The sequence below is a fragment of the Anguilla anguilla genome, chromosome 4, assembly GCF_013347855.1.
Source record: "Anguilla anguilla isolate fAngAng1 chromosome 4, fAngAng1.pri, whole genome shotgun sequence".
Taxonomy (NCBI): domain Eukaryota; kingdom Metazoa; phylum Chordata; class Actinopteri; order Anguilliformes; family Anguillidae; genus Anguilla; species Anguilla anguilla.
The window spans coordinates 8,834,609-8,847,699 of NC_049204.1; the positions used below are offsets into that span (position 1 = coordinate 8,834,609).

A 13,091-nucleotide genomic window follows, 5' to 3' on the forward strand; every position below is an offset into this window, starting at 1 on the left:
CTTATTGCACGACGATCATGAAACATGAGGTATAAATAATTTGGGCAACTATCTTTTTTTGGAAATAAATTATTAATTGTTGAAAACAAAACTTTTCCTCTTTAAAAATAGCCTTGGTGAAAAACATTAAAAACAGCTAAAGAATATTATTGTGCTTGTTACAGTGTTGTTTCTTTTATACAGTTATATTTATATATATATATATATATATATATATATATATATATATATTTTTTTTTTATTTTTTTATTTTTTATTTTTTTCTACTCGGGTGCTGTGGCTAGCAGCCCCACAAAGAAATTCACAGTTAGATCTAGCATCACCCAGGGAAGGGAGGGTTTCAATCAGCCACAATAACAGTATATCATCGCATACAAGCAACACCTACGGATTGACTGGGTCTTGTACCATAAGTACCAAAATCTATGTTAAGACTTGCCTGTTTCTCAATGAGGATGACTCGACCCAGAAGCTGGTCCTCCAGCCCCTTCATGGTGACAGTGAAGTCGATGACCGCTGTCTTTGCATTGACCTCTGGTGTGTAGGCCGGGTTGGCCAGCTTGGTGGTGATATAAAGGGTGAAATCTTTCATCACATCCACCTCTTTGTCCCCCACTTTGACCTGAAAGATGCCACAAAGGTAAATCCAATAATAAATTCAGGTTATTGATCTTGCATTTGTAAGGCTTTCAGTGTCTTGTACCCTTATTTTTTTGTAGTGCAGCAACATAATATCCAGGTGAAAACTGATTTAAACCAATCAGCTCCTTTAAAAATAATAATTAAAAAAAAATAATAATACAGGTATTTTGGCCGATCCTTTGCTTACCATGTGGAGCCATATACGTTGGGTTGACTTTGTATCCAGATGAATCTAATTTATGGTAAATCTAGCATATCAGGCCAAGAGTGACACATTTCTGCATGCTCAGAGTTATTAACAATAGATTGTTGGCCCCTGTACTGGAGTGGTTATGCCCATACTGGAGCTGATACAACTGTTAGACTGTGAACTGTTATTTTGTTAGATTTGGGGAAAGTGTTGAACCAATTAATAAACAGTGTTTTTCTGTAGAAAATCCTTATTGAATCAACTACTTTCCCTAGTATTTGTTGAATGCTTAAACTCAGTTTAGTTCAGTTTAATAAAATATATTATTTTTAATTATATTTGGAAGTTAAGTGTACATTCAAAATCCAGGTTTTACTTTATATGTGGATCCAGATTTTATGAAATTCTTCTCCAAGATGTTATCCAAGGCTGGATCCAGCTCCTCCCCGACATCTTCAATCAACAGGGGGCGCCCAAGAGAAAGACAGTCTTCAAGATGTGTCCGGAAATACTTGTGGTTGAGAGATGTCACCTGAAGCACAGAAGAGAGAAATTATGGTGACAATCTTCTTCTATGTAGTAAAATTACTAAAGCAAGGTAAGGGGTCTAAGGGCTCACCCCCAGAAAAATCTTAGTTTCAGAGACATTGTTTGCTGCATTCTGGTGATTTTTTAATAAAGTATGCACAGTAAAATGCCCAGTGTTATTTCAGCTCTAACCAAGTATATATAGGGGACCATATAGTCCAATAGGGACCATAATGTTGATTTCACATTGAACATTTTACTGAGTAAAAATAGAATAATAAATAAATACTTTTCATTTAAAAAAAGTAAGGTTCAACAAAAATCCAGTTTAAGAATGTTGCACAAGAAAGGGAAATTGTTCAAAATTCTTCCTTCTAGGACATTCAAAATTTACACAAATTGAAACTGTAGCAACTGTAGTACAATAGTTCTGCAAGCAGAATTGATATTTTGTGCAAGCCATAAAAAATTACAAATCAAAGCTATATCCTTCATTTGTAATATTTTGTTGACAGTATTAGCCTGACTATAGCCAGCTGAGTGAGTTTTATACTGTATTCTGCAGAATATTTCTAACATTATCAATACACGAAAATTGCAGTGGAACAATTCCTTACACATCATTTATAATCCTATTGGCATTTCAGAAATATAAACTATTTAACAGTCACCATCAGCGAGGATGGCCATCATCACCTGCAAATCTCGGTCCTTTTCCCTGTTTTTGATCCAGATCTTGCCCTGGCCTTGGGGGTCAATGAGAAGGGGGTAGCGTGAGGCCTTGGTGACAATGATGCCATTCTGGACGGACAGGTCATCATTGGGCAGGCCCTGTAGGTTCCACTCCCCAATCGTGGCATTGTCCACCAGCATGCTGATCACATTAAGGTCCTGTATTGACCACAGAGTTATTAATGAGTCATTTGAATGAGAGTGTTCCACCATAGGCAGCAAAGCATTTTATTTATTTTTAAACAGGAAATCATAAATTATAACTATATCTATAGTTTCCATGGTTTTGCATTTCGTGTTTTCAAGAAGAGCACTTCGCTAATAAATAGGCAGTGGGATTTGTATCAATGGCTTGTGGATGCCCTTAAAGGGTTGGTTCATTTTTTTATAGTTTCTCACCACAAGTTATGTAATAAATTGGGGACATGTCGGGCTCAAACCTCTCTTACATCCAGATTCTGTAGCTTACTCTCTGTTAGCCATTAGCTTTTTTAGCCAAATAACATTGATTTAATGGGAGAATCACCATCTGACAGCAATTTAATAAGCACATCAAAGCACATCCATAAACCAAACTTATATAAACACTTTGTCATATTGCCCAAAACTAACTACAAATACTGTTTTTGGCTATATTGGCACATTTTGATTGCAAGATATTGTAGTTTTGCAAGCAAATAAACATGATTAAGAGTTTATTTACAGTTGCTTTATTAATAGTATCTTCATTAAATAGCTGTCGGGTGGTGATTCTAAAGCAGAAACATGGTTAGGAATAGTACCATATAGGATGGTTAGGAATAGTAAATATAGTAATAGTAAGAGGAGAAACCAGATCGGTTCAGATGAACGGTCTGAATGATCCAAAGTGGGTCCGTACGTCACTGTAGGGAATGCGGTTGTCGGTCATTTCCCGCCTCCACTGCTGCAGCAGCAGGTTGCGGTACTCCTGGTTGAAGGGGCCGGAATAGGACAGGAAACCGGTGGCCAGCAGGACATCTCCGACAAGGCGCCGGATCTGGCTCTGGAAGAGGGCACTGCTCTCCGTCCAGCGCGTCTACAACAAAGACCCGAGAGGAGGACACAGCCTGGGTCAGGGGGGTGCTGTGAAGTATGGAGGCCTAGATATCATACTGACAATGTTAAACATGAGAGCTACTATGCTGCCTGAACATGAAGTGCCTCAGGAGCAGCTAATGGGCATACTGTACAGCACTCATACAGTTTTCTGTATGAAATAAAAAATAATTCATTCTCTTCAATCGACCTACAGATATGAAACTCTTTCCAGATGTTCAAATTTGTTCAATTAATTAATTAATTAATCACTGAAGTAATGTAGCTTCAACTAACAAATGAAACTATTTCCGTCATTTAACAGTATCAACAGTAATTGTGACGTGTCTTCTGAGAATTCAATATGACACAGAAACTTTGAGCATATTTGATAGCCATTTTGTCAGTAAAGGAGTTTTTGAACAATTCAAGTGTTCCCATTGATAGTTTTTTAAATATTTAATCTGTATTTGAAATTCATCATCAATTCATATCCCAGAAACAATCCTCCATATTTGACATTTAAATTTTGGGCATTTAGAAAATGCTCTTATCCAGAGCAATTTACACAGCTTAGCCTTTTCACACGCAATCATTGAACAAAAAAGAAAAAATGCGATTAATCTGTGATTATCTAGAATGTTTTATAATTTCACAGCCCTAGAATAAACACATTCAATGTAATCTTATAAAAATAAATGTGAATGCTACAATAGGTGGAAGAACAAAACAGCAAATGTAACTCTGCAATGTTATAACTTGCAATCAACTATGACATCACAGCTGAGGTCACAAATTGGAATGGACTCACCTTCTCCCCACCCAGACCCTCAATAAGTGCGGTGGCATTGGCCATCTTGCGTCGGCATGCCTGGGCGTCGTCTAGAAGCGCCTGCTTCTCCCTCATGGCACCATCATAAAGCGCCTGCACCTCATCCAACTCTCTCTGCTTGGCGTCCAGCTGCTCTTGGGCCCGGGACAGCTCTGCCTGAGCCACTTGCAAACGTGCTTCCTGAAGCGTCAGGTTAGCCTAAAACACAAGAAGGAGGAACATTCCAGAAGTACAACCATCAGATTTGAACTTTTAGCCAGACTGAACTTTTAGCAAGCATGTTGCATATGCTGCTTCCGTTTGAAGCCTGAATTAATTCATTTGAAGCTTTACGTTCCTTTTTCTGGTAATTCAACCCTCATCCCAAAGATAAGAAAAAGTGCTTTACACACAGTAAGCTAACTGTGTTTGTTGCCCGAAGGTTGTGGCAGTACTTTTCTAGGTCACCAACGCTCAATTACCGCTCAGTACACTGCTATGAAAATGTGAGGCTGTCCTTCATTATACCTTCAGGGGTAACACTTCCTTATTGATGCTGAAGAAGTCTGCCATTGCCTCTGTCCAGGAGCACAGGCCAGCCACATTACCACAGATTCTCTTGGCTGTCTCCAGGTTGTAATCCTCCATCGTCAAATAAGGTGTGAGAAGCTCCACAACTTCTTCTGTGATGGTGTCCTTTCAAAAACATGGAGAGAAATATAATTAGAAGACATAAAAATAAAAAACTGAATTATACATATTCTACCAAGCATGCAATTTAGAACATATGTTCAGTACAAGCATCTTTTTCTATTAATATTTATGAATTCTGTATTTTGCTGCACACTTTGTGAAGACAAGAATCTGCCACTTAAATTAAAATTAGAATCAAAAGTAAGAATCAAATGTAAGAACACATGGAGATTACATCCAGGTTAAACTCCTGAATAACAAGGACATTACAGTATTTGAAGGAAAAAAACAGTATATGCAGAGGACATATTCAATAATACTAAATAATGGATCAGATTTTATTAACAAGGCAGGTAAATCGCATTGTGTTAGAAATGTTTCAAACTTTTCATTCATTCCAGTCAATTCATAATTAAATGCTGAAAATATTTAGCACTGTAGGCTACAGCATTTCTTTATATGTTGTTTTAATTTTGTCTAGCTTCTGTTCACTGTAGGCCCTCCTGGTTTTCTAAAAATTTGAAATAAAAATGGGTGATTCTAGCATTGCACCTCAGATCTGACTTCTAAGTACTGTATCACAGGGGCTAGTTAACATCTCAAAAATGAGCAAGGTGATTTCCCTGTTTCTTTTATGGATGTAATATTGCTCTTGTCAGTCAATGAGACACCACATTTAATGGGCATTTGTTTCTCACCCCTGTAAAGTCATGTAATCAGCTCCCCCCCCCCCACCCCTTTCCGGTATACCTTCTGAAAGCTGAGCAACATGGTGAGGAAGCCCGAGTTGTTCATGAGCTTCTGGGCCTCGGACCAGGAGGGCCGCATGCAGGGCCGCTCGGGGTCCATGGTGACGGTGTCCACCTTGCGCTGGAACAGCAGCAGCACGCAGTCCATGATGCGCATGATCAGGTGGGGCGGCTTGCCCAGCTTCCTCACCGTCGCGATGTCGGAAGGCTTGATGGTCTGTCAGGGGTAAAAAAATCAGTTGGACGTCAGCCAGGTGCAGCTTTTTCAGAGAACGTCAGTCAATAGGAAGACAATATTGCCTATATACTGGAGTGTATAAAACTAGTCAAAATTAAACTGTAAAAATAGGTAAGATTTAAGAACATATGTAATCAACCACCCTAGATCAGCCAATTAGCCAACACATTAAAACTCTAATGTGATGTAGTTACAATACTGTATACCTGCGAGAATTACTGTTCATCAACACTCACCTGTAGGGCAGCCTCAGCTGCAGCCAGAGCAGGCTTTGCTGCCTCCAGCTTGGATTCTGCCACTGCTTTGTCGGCCTCAATTTCATCCACGATTGCCTGGGCCTTGTCCTTCACCTTCTGCACCTGCGTTTTGACCTGCTCGGCCGCCTGAGCCTTGACCGTCACCTCCTGGAGGACACCGTCCGCCTTCCTGGACGCGACCTCGAGGTCCTTCTCCTTCACTGCCAGCTCCTGGGACAGCTGGTTGACCGAAACCTCGGCCTCCATTAGTTTCGCCAAGCCTGAAAGAAAGAAGAGATTTGGGGTCAAGTGGTAGTGAAATTAGGTGTAGTTACTGTAGGCCTAATAGTCGGGACTCAATCAACACTTGAACTATATATATAGCATACTGAGCACTATTGAATGTACAATTGAATATGTACAATTGAATATTGAGTACTATCACATATAGCAGTCTGTAATATGTCTATAATGATCTAATATGAGCAAGCAGTTCAGATATAATATATGAACTGTTTAATATGAACCTGTGATTTTTACATCCAAATTAGAATATCTGTGTCCTGGATTACCTGTTTTCATGCGCTCTGCAAGCATTCCGACGTGCGCTATCTTTTCCGAGTAAATGATCTTGTAGCCCTCGATAAACGACAGGTAGGACTTTGGCGTGACGTAGGTCTGGCGGCGGAAGCGCTCGAAGTACTCCACGCACTTCTCCGCGACCAGGTCCTGGAAGGTCCCCATGGTGCCCACCATGCTGCTCTTGGTCTCCTCGGAGCACTCGATGCGGTACTGGGCCAGGAAGTGCTGGGCGACGGCCACGAGGGCGTCCCGCGGCCAGCGCTGGAACCAGTCCATGGTGCAGCCCGAAATGAGGCCCGGGAACTTCAGCGCCCGGGTGCGGAACTTCTCCCCCACCGGCGAGAAGCACAGGACCACGTGCAGGTTGCTGCGCACGCGGGACAGGAAGTAGTCGTACAGGTTCTCGGGGGAGGGCGGGCGGCGCGGGTGCTCCCGCTTCATGGTGGCGATCAGGTCCTGCGTGATCTCGTCCACCTCGTCCCGGGCGAAGAGGTTGGAGACCTCGCCGGAGGCCAGCACGTTGTTCATGTACTCCAGGAAGGACTCGTCCTTGATCTCGTTGTCGGTGAAGATGAACGTCACGCCTTTCCCCTTCTGGCCAGCGGTGCGATACAGGAGCTTCAGGTCGTCCATCAGGTTGCTGGTGTTGTATGTTCTGCAAATAACATAGACGGCAGGGCATTTATACATCTCCATCAGCTTTCGGATTTGTTGTCAAAGAAGGTAATAACATGATAAAAAAATAATTTTAGTCAACTTACTCCATTATAGTATTAATTTGTATAGTATATGAAACCACAGTACTTAACTACATTTCTGTACTTGACAGACATTCTGTACGCCCAAATGAATCAATACAGACTAAGCTACACTGGTATAGCAATGATAATATAATAAATCAAATGGCACATTTCTCATCAAATCCATTCCAAGAAATGGAAATTGAAAATACTTAAATTTACATTGTGTTTATTTAATCAATTAATCAATTACAAATGATTAATTACACATTAATCTCAATTTCCAAAATGTACAAAAGGATCTTTTTGAAGACCACGCTCTTGGACTGTGCGGCAAACCTAGGTGAAGACATTTATGACATTACTGTGACATCTGGTTTACCTTGTCAGCGTGATCTGGAAGATCTGATACCCAGCAATGAAGGAGGCCAGTCGGGTAAGACTCTGTTTCCCAGAACCACCCACCCCCACCAACAGGGCATTTCCTAGGGGTGTGCAGATGATACGTGAGATCTTCACCAGGTGGATCATGGCATCCTGTTGAAAAAAGAAGGATGATCAGCAAACGCTGACACAGCAAATTCTAACTTTTCTCAGGTAATTCATAGAAGGATATACTGTACTCTAAACCTTCCTGTATGGTTGGGGCCACAGACCAACCCCGACCACCAGTCTCGTAACATAACCGTATAGAATTAACTGGCAAACAGATATGATGTGTAAATCGTTTAAAGTGATGTTTTGCAATTCTTCAGGTCCGGTGATGCATTTGTTAAAGTCAATTACCCACCTTGACATAACCCTTTGCTGAAAATAATAGCTCCACGGGAAAATAAACAGCAATGACATTCTAAAGGTTATAAGACAGCACATGTATTGTGCAAAATGCCAAAGCGTAGGTTGCTTCTGCTTCATGCCTGTCAGTGCCTGTGATTGTGCTCTATTTATCTTCCATTAAGGGGCATGTGTGCTGAAACTGATGATGTTCAGCAAATGTATTCCTCCCCCAAAACCCTGCCTGCTACGTGACTGTAAAGACCTAACCTGTTGCTTAACAACACACACTAAACCATGGAGTGGATGTTTTAGCAGCAGCTTCCAGAAACCAGTGGGAATTATTGATAATATTATTGATCACTGATATCTGGGTAAAAATACTATCCTACCCTGAGCTGTATCTAAAGAACACATTCTGATTCTGGTGCAAACCAGGCTGGGTCTGCACCACGACAGAATGGGCAAGCCCAGAGACGCGCGGTGAAGGCGATGGCGGCGTCTCACCCTAAAGAAGACCAGGTCCATGGGGCTCCCTCGCACCGACTCGTTGTACTGCTGCAGGAACTGGGTGAGGCGCTCCGACAACGCCTCGAGGGACGGGATGGGCTCGTAGATCTTGGGGGCCTCGAGGTCCGCGTCTTCGGGCTCGTCCCCTGTGGCCTCCGGAGCGTCTCTCAGGAAGTCCACAAAGTAGGACTCCCTAGAGGCCTTCTCTATTAGGGCTGCTCCATGGTCCTCTATGGCAATCTGTGGAGGATTTTCTTGTTATTTACTATATTATTATGGTGTCTTGATGCCACTAGTTGAGAGCAGAGTAATTAAATGTGAAAGCACGATTCCTTTCATTCTCACGTAGATTTACTTTTCTCTCATGCAAAAATATGTATGTGGACTCTCAAATTTACCCTGCTTTCACACAAAACTGTATACGTACTTTCACCCACAATTTCTGTGGCAAAAGTCCTAAACCAGTGAGAGTAGGTTGTGGGTTTGACCAATGAAATTGTTAGGCCTACTGCTCTGCTACATTCTCATTGGTTGGAGAAGGGCTCATACTCTGGTTCAGGAAATATTTTTACCCATTCGACATTTCTATTAGAAATTGCTACCATTTCACATACCTTCTCAAACGTCTTCTCAAACCACTCATTGTCCGTGAAGTTTGTGAAGCGATCAGCGATGACGCGGGAACACTCGTGGTGGAAGAGGGACACGAGGACCTCGGGGGTCCTGCACACCTCTGCTGTCACTGTGAGGATACCCTGCCATATTCGACTCAGGTCCCGCAGGTTGAAGATGTAGTGAAACTTAGCAGGTGTTGGCAGCATCTGTATACAGTCAATTACAACCCTTAGCACAACTTAATTAATTTAATTTAATTTAATTAAAGCCATAGGACGCTATTTTGAAGTCATGTCTATGATTATTTTTAAGTAAAAGTCATGTCTATGATTATTTTTAAGTAAAAGTCATGTCTTTGTGTTATTGTAGATAGAAATGGAATATTATTGTTATTCAATAAATGTGTATATATGAACTGAATCCTGCTCTACTACAGATGGCCTAATACTTCCGACCCGTACAATATTGATACAAAGTACCGCAAGCATTTGATGGAAATCAGATCTCAGTCAATAATGCTCAAGCGCAGCTTCAGTGTTTCACAGCACACAGATTCAAACCGAACTGTGTTTTTTTTTAAATTTTTAAATTTTTTTACCTTGACTTTGACGGCCTGCCACAGCCTCCTCGTGGTTGGAACGATGGCGCCGGCCAGCGCGCTCACCTCCGCCGGGAAGCCCCGCTCGGGGCAGAAGTAGCCGTGGGCGACGGTCTGGAAGATCTTGTCGATGGAGGAGTTGGAGGGCAGGGTGCAGTTGAAGACGCTGAACTGCCGCTTGAGGCGCTGGGGGATGTCGTTGCGGCCCCCGCCCGGGTGGATCATGGCGGCGGTGAGCTGCACGTCGATCACGCTGGTGAACTCCCCCGGCCGATCCAGGTTGTAGAAGCCTCCCTGCTCCATGAGCTGCCGAACGATTTCGTTCGTGATCTGTTTAAAAACAAAACAAAAACAAAACAAAAATGGAATACCCAGAAATTGCACACGGTTAATATACAAGTACGCATATCATTACACAGATCAAACATCTCGAATCATAAACATTCAGTTTCATTTTTTAATTCTTTTTATTTGAAGTTTTATTTTTTTAAGGTGTCATTCATATGAACAAAATCAGAAATTCATTTAGAGTACTTATACTCATTACGCTGCTGGTATCAAATTTGTTAATAAGAAAATTGCAACCATGACAGAAGTGTTACATCCTGAATAAACATATACACTTGTCACAAGCACACCTCGCCTCTCACTTTCCAGAGCGACAAATTAAATCCACCCACGGCATTGGGTCCTTTTTTGTTTCAGCCAGACAGACGTTGCACACATCTGGATATCAATTTTCCCAATCTGGTTTGCTGACAGTGTTCAAATCCTTTTTTATGAGAACAAGATATTTAGCTGAGGATGTTAAATCAACCATTCCAGTGAGGTAAATGTGAAACCGTCGGATGAAAGACTCAAGACTACAAAACTCTGAGCTGCACATATTTCTGTTCAACTCATTTCAAACTGGAACTGACAGTACTCTGTGGAATGAGTAGCTACTTTCTCTATCCCGAATTTCCCTTCTTATAATGGGATCTGAAATGTTGTGAGGGATAATGTAGTTTGCGATATATTTATAGTTATGCGAGGAACATTCCAGAAAAAAGTATTACCAACACAAATTTGATTCTAGAAAAACTGACCCGTTACCCCGATACAATATAATTTGAATCAAAGACTACAATTAAATCAGGATTAAGGCTTTTAAGTGAAAAAAATCATATAGTCAAAATAGAGCAAGCTGTATACAATATTCCTTAGACCATTTTTCAATAACCACGTCAGTCCCTGGTAATTGTTGACAAAATGAATGTATACTTTTCCCTGGAATGTGTCCATCGCTTCCTCCAATATCTGTCAAACTGCACCCATGCTAAAGTGTTATATGGGTGCCTCAGGAAAAGGAGCGAGGCACAACTGCTGACAATAATATCATGCCGGGCCTAAAGTAGTAAAGTAACAGCTTGATTCTGATGCCAAGGTTTGCCTGTGACAATGCCCTAGCAACAGGACGATTTGAATTCACGCTTGTGCCTGTCAGCAGCTGTGGGATTCAGAGAGTGAGAAGAGAGCATGGAAACCAGATAGTAGACCTATCTTTCAAGGTAAAAAAAAAAAAGACAGGTATACACATTTTATTCCTGCTTTTCCCTTTTCACTACGAAACCTTGTTCACCAATACTGTGTAATGTTAACTTAATTTTACTTGCGATTGTTGTTGATCTTTGCAAAATATTCTCAATTAAAAAACAAATACAAGTTTCTGAATATTTTGTGTGTATATGCATAACACACTTGCAATAATAGCTGCAATAAAACTCAATTAAGCATGTTCTTTTTTTAGGGAAGTGTTCATTAAACACATTCTGGCCAGCAGTGCAGTTCTTCAGCCACAAGGAAACGTTGATTGTAAAAACTCACTGAAATCAAAAATCTATTTATCAAGCATTGGGAAAACTGTGAATGACATCTATCTGCTGCTCAAAGCTCTCTTGTGCCCTGATGACAGATGATTGCCTCTTGACGTTCGTCTCTGTCGTTGGTCTCAGGTGCACTCGGTTGCTCAAATTTTTTCATTTGAAACTCTGCCTAGGTTCACTGTACTTCCTCTCTATGTGTTTGAAAATCAGTTGCTTTCATGAGGATCACAGTTAACCATTAATTCCATGATTAGTGCTGATGGGGCTTATGGGGAACCCAAGATGATATTGATTGTAATGCAAGGTTCAATCTCTGCGAGTCACATGCTTTCAAAAAATAGTAACCCTACTCATAGATAATGAGACCAAAGCCATTAAGGATGTAACTGGATAGGGATATCACCAATAGAAGACAGATGTAGTTGACATATTGTGTCTGCTTTGCATGTCCGTTTAATAATACGCCCTTCACAAATTAGCACTGACCTGATCGCCCCATTCATTGATCACAGGCATGTTGATGTCATCAACGAAAATGGTCATCCTCTTGCCTGCAGGTGGCCCATATGTAGTGCCCATCCTTTTGTCAATGTAGCTTTCAACCGTCCTCTGGAACATGTTCGGCAGGGTGGCCGATGAGAAGTTCAAGCTTTTAGTCAAGTGTGTCTCAAGGTCATATTTGCTGGTGTAGCCCTAAAGAGCAATGGAAGCAGCATGCAAGTTATGGTTAAGATACTTTAAGTTTCATTAAATATCCACCTGTTAAACTATGTAACCTGAAAGCTACAAAATAACCTTCTGTGAAATGGAGAAATGACTTAATAATGAACTAAAATTAAATTAAACAAATTAAATTAACAATTCAAGAAATTATCATTCCAAATGATAAAGTCTTTGTCATTCCACAAGACTGTGGTTTCAGGCACACATTCAGTATACGTAAATGTCGTGAAATGTCGTGAACTCCAAGGACACTGTTCAGATGGACTAATCCAAACCCAAGTGACGCTCAAAATGATTATTTGTGTTTAGCTCATCCAAAACCAAATACATTACATGAGTTTTCACAGTTAATGATTAATACTCCAGCAATTACAAAAAACTGTGACTGAGAAGAGGTATCAAAAAGAATTGTTTCTAAAACCTTGATCATGACTGTCTTGGCTGTGCCTTGCTCGCCAATGAGAAGCACGGCTTTCCCTTGCTTCATGATCGTCTGCATCAGGAAATCCGTCCGAACGTTGTCCACATTTGGCACCAGGATAGAGGAATAGTCGGGTATGGAATCTTTGGGATATATATATTCAGGCACCTGTTGGAAAAAGGCAGGTAAAGGCTGGTGTACCAGAGTATGTTCTTAGCAGTTGCGGTAGCCACTATAGTAGGTCCTTAGAGATCCACTTGTTATGGATGGCTTGACTGAATAGGGTATGAACCCGAAAACAGTACAAGGAAGTATTCCTTTTCATGCACCTTGTTTTACAGAGTATAATAAGGTGCATGAGGTACAGGTTGGTAAGGCCCAGATTCCA

General features: G+C 41.1%; 1 protein-coding gene across 2 annotated transcripts in view; it reads right to left on the minus strand.

Annotated features, from left to right (window-relative positions):
- dnah5l (dynein, axonemal, heavy chain 5 like) overlaps positions 1-13,091 on the minus strand; it is a 62,321-nt gene that overhangs the window by 13,832 nt on the left and 35,398 nt on the right. For both annotated transcript variants that reach the window (XM_035412861.1, XM_035412862.1), the window contains exons 51-65: positions 12,704-12,871; positions 12,046-12,252; positions 9,695-10,024; positions 9,096-9,302; positions 8,479-8,721; positions 7,580-7,734; positions 6,448-7,112; positions 5,876-6,156; positions 5,403-5,618; positions 4,488-4,655; positions 3,960-4,178; positions 2,973-3,149; positions 2,057-2,251; positions 1,209-1,364; positions 440-622 (exon numbers count right to left, since the gene is read on the minus strand). In XM_035412861.1, coding sequence (XP_035268752.1) covers positions 440-622; positions 1,209-1,364; positions 2,057-2,251; positions 2,973-3,149; positions 3,960-4,178; positions 4,488-4,655; positions 5,403-5,618; positions 5,876-6,156; positions 6,448-7,112; positions 7,580-7,734; positions 8,479-8,721; positions 9,096-9,302; positions 9,695-10,024; positions 12,046-12,252; positions 12,704-12,871 — 3,570 coding nt within the window. The remainder of the gene's footprint in view (positions 1-439; positions 623-1,208; positions 1,365-2,056; positions 2,252-2,972; positions 3,150-3,959; positions 4,179-4,487; positions 4,656-5,402; positions 5,619-5,875; positions 6,157-6,447; positions 7,113-7,579; positions 7,735-8,478; positions 8,722-9,095; positions 9,303-9,694; positions 10,025-12,045; positions 12,253-12,703; positions 12,872-13,091) is intronic.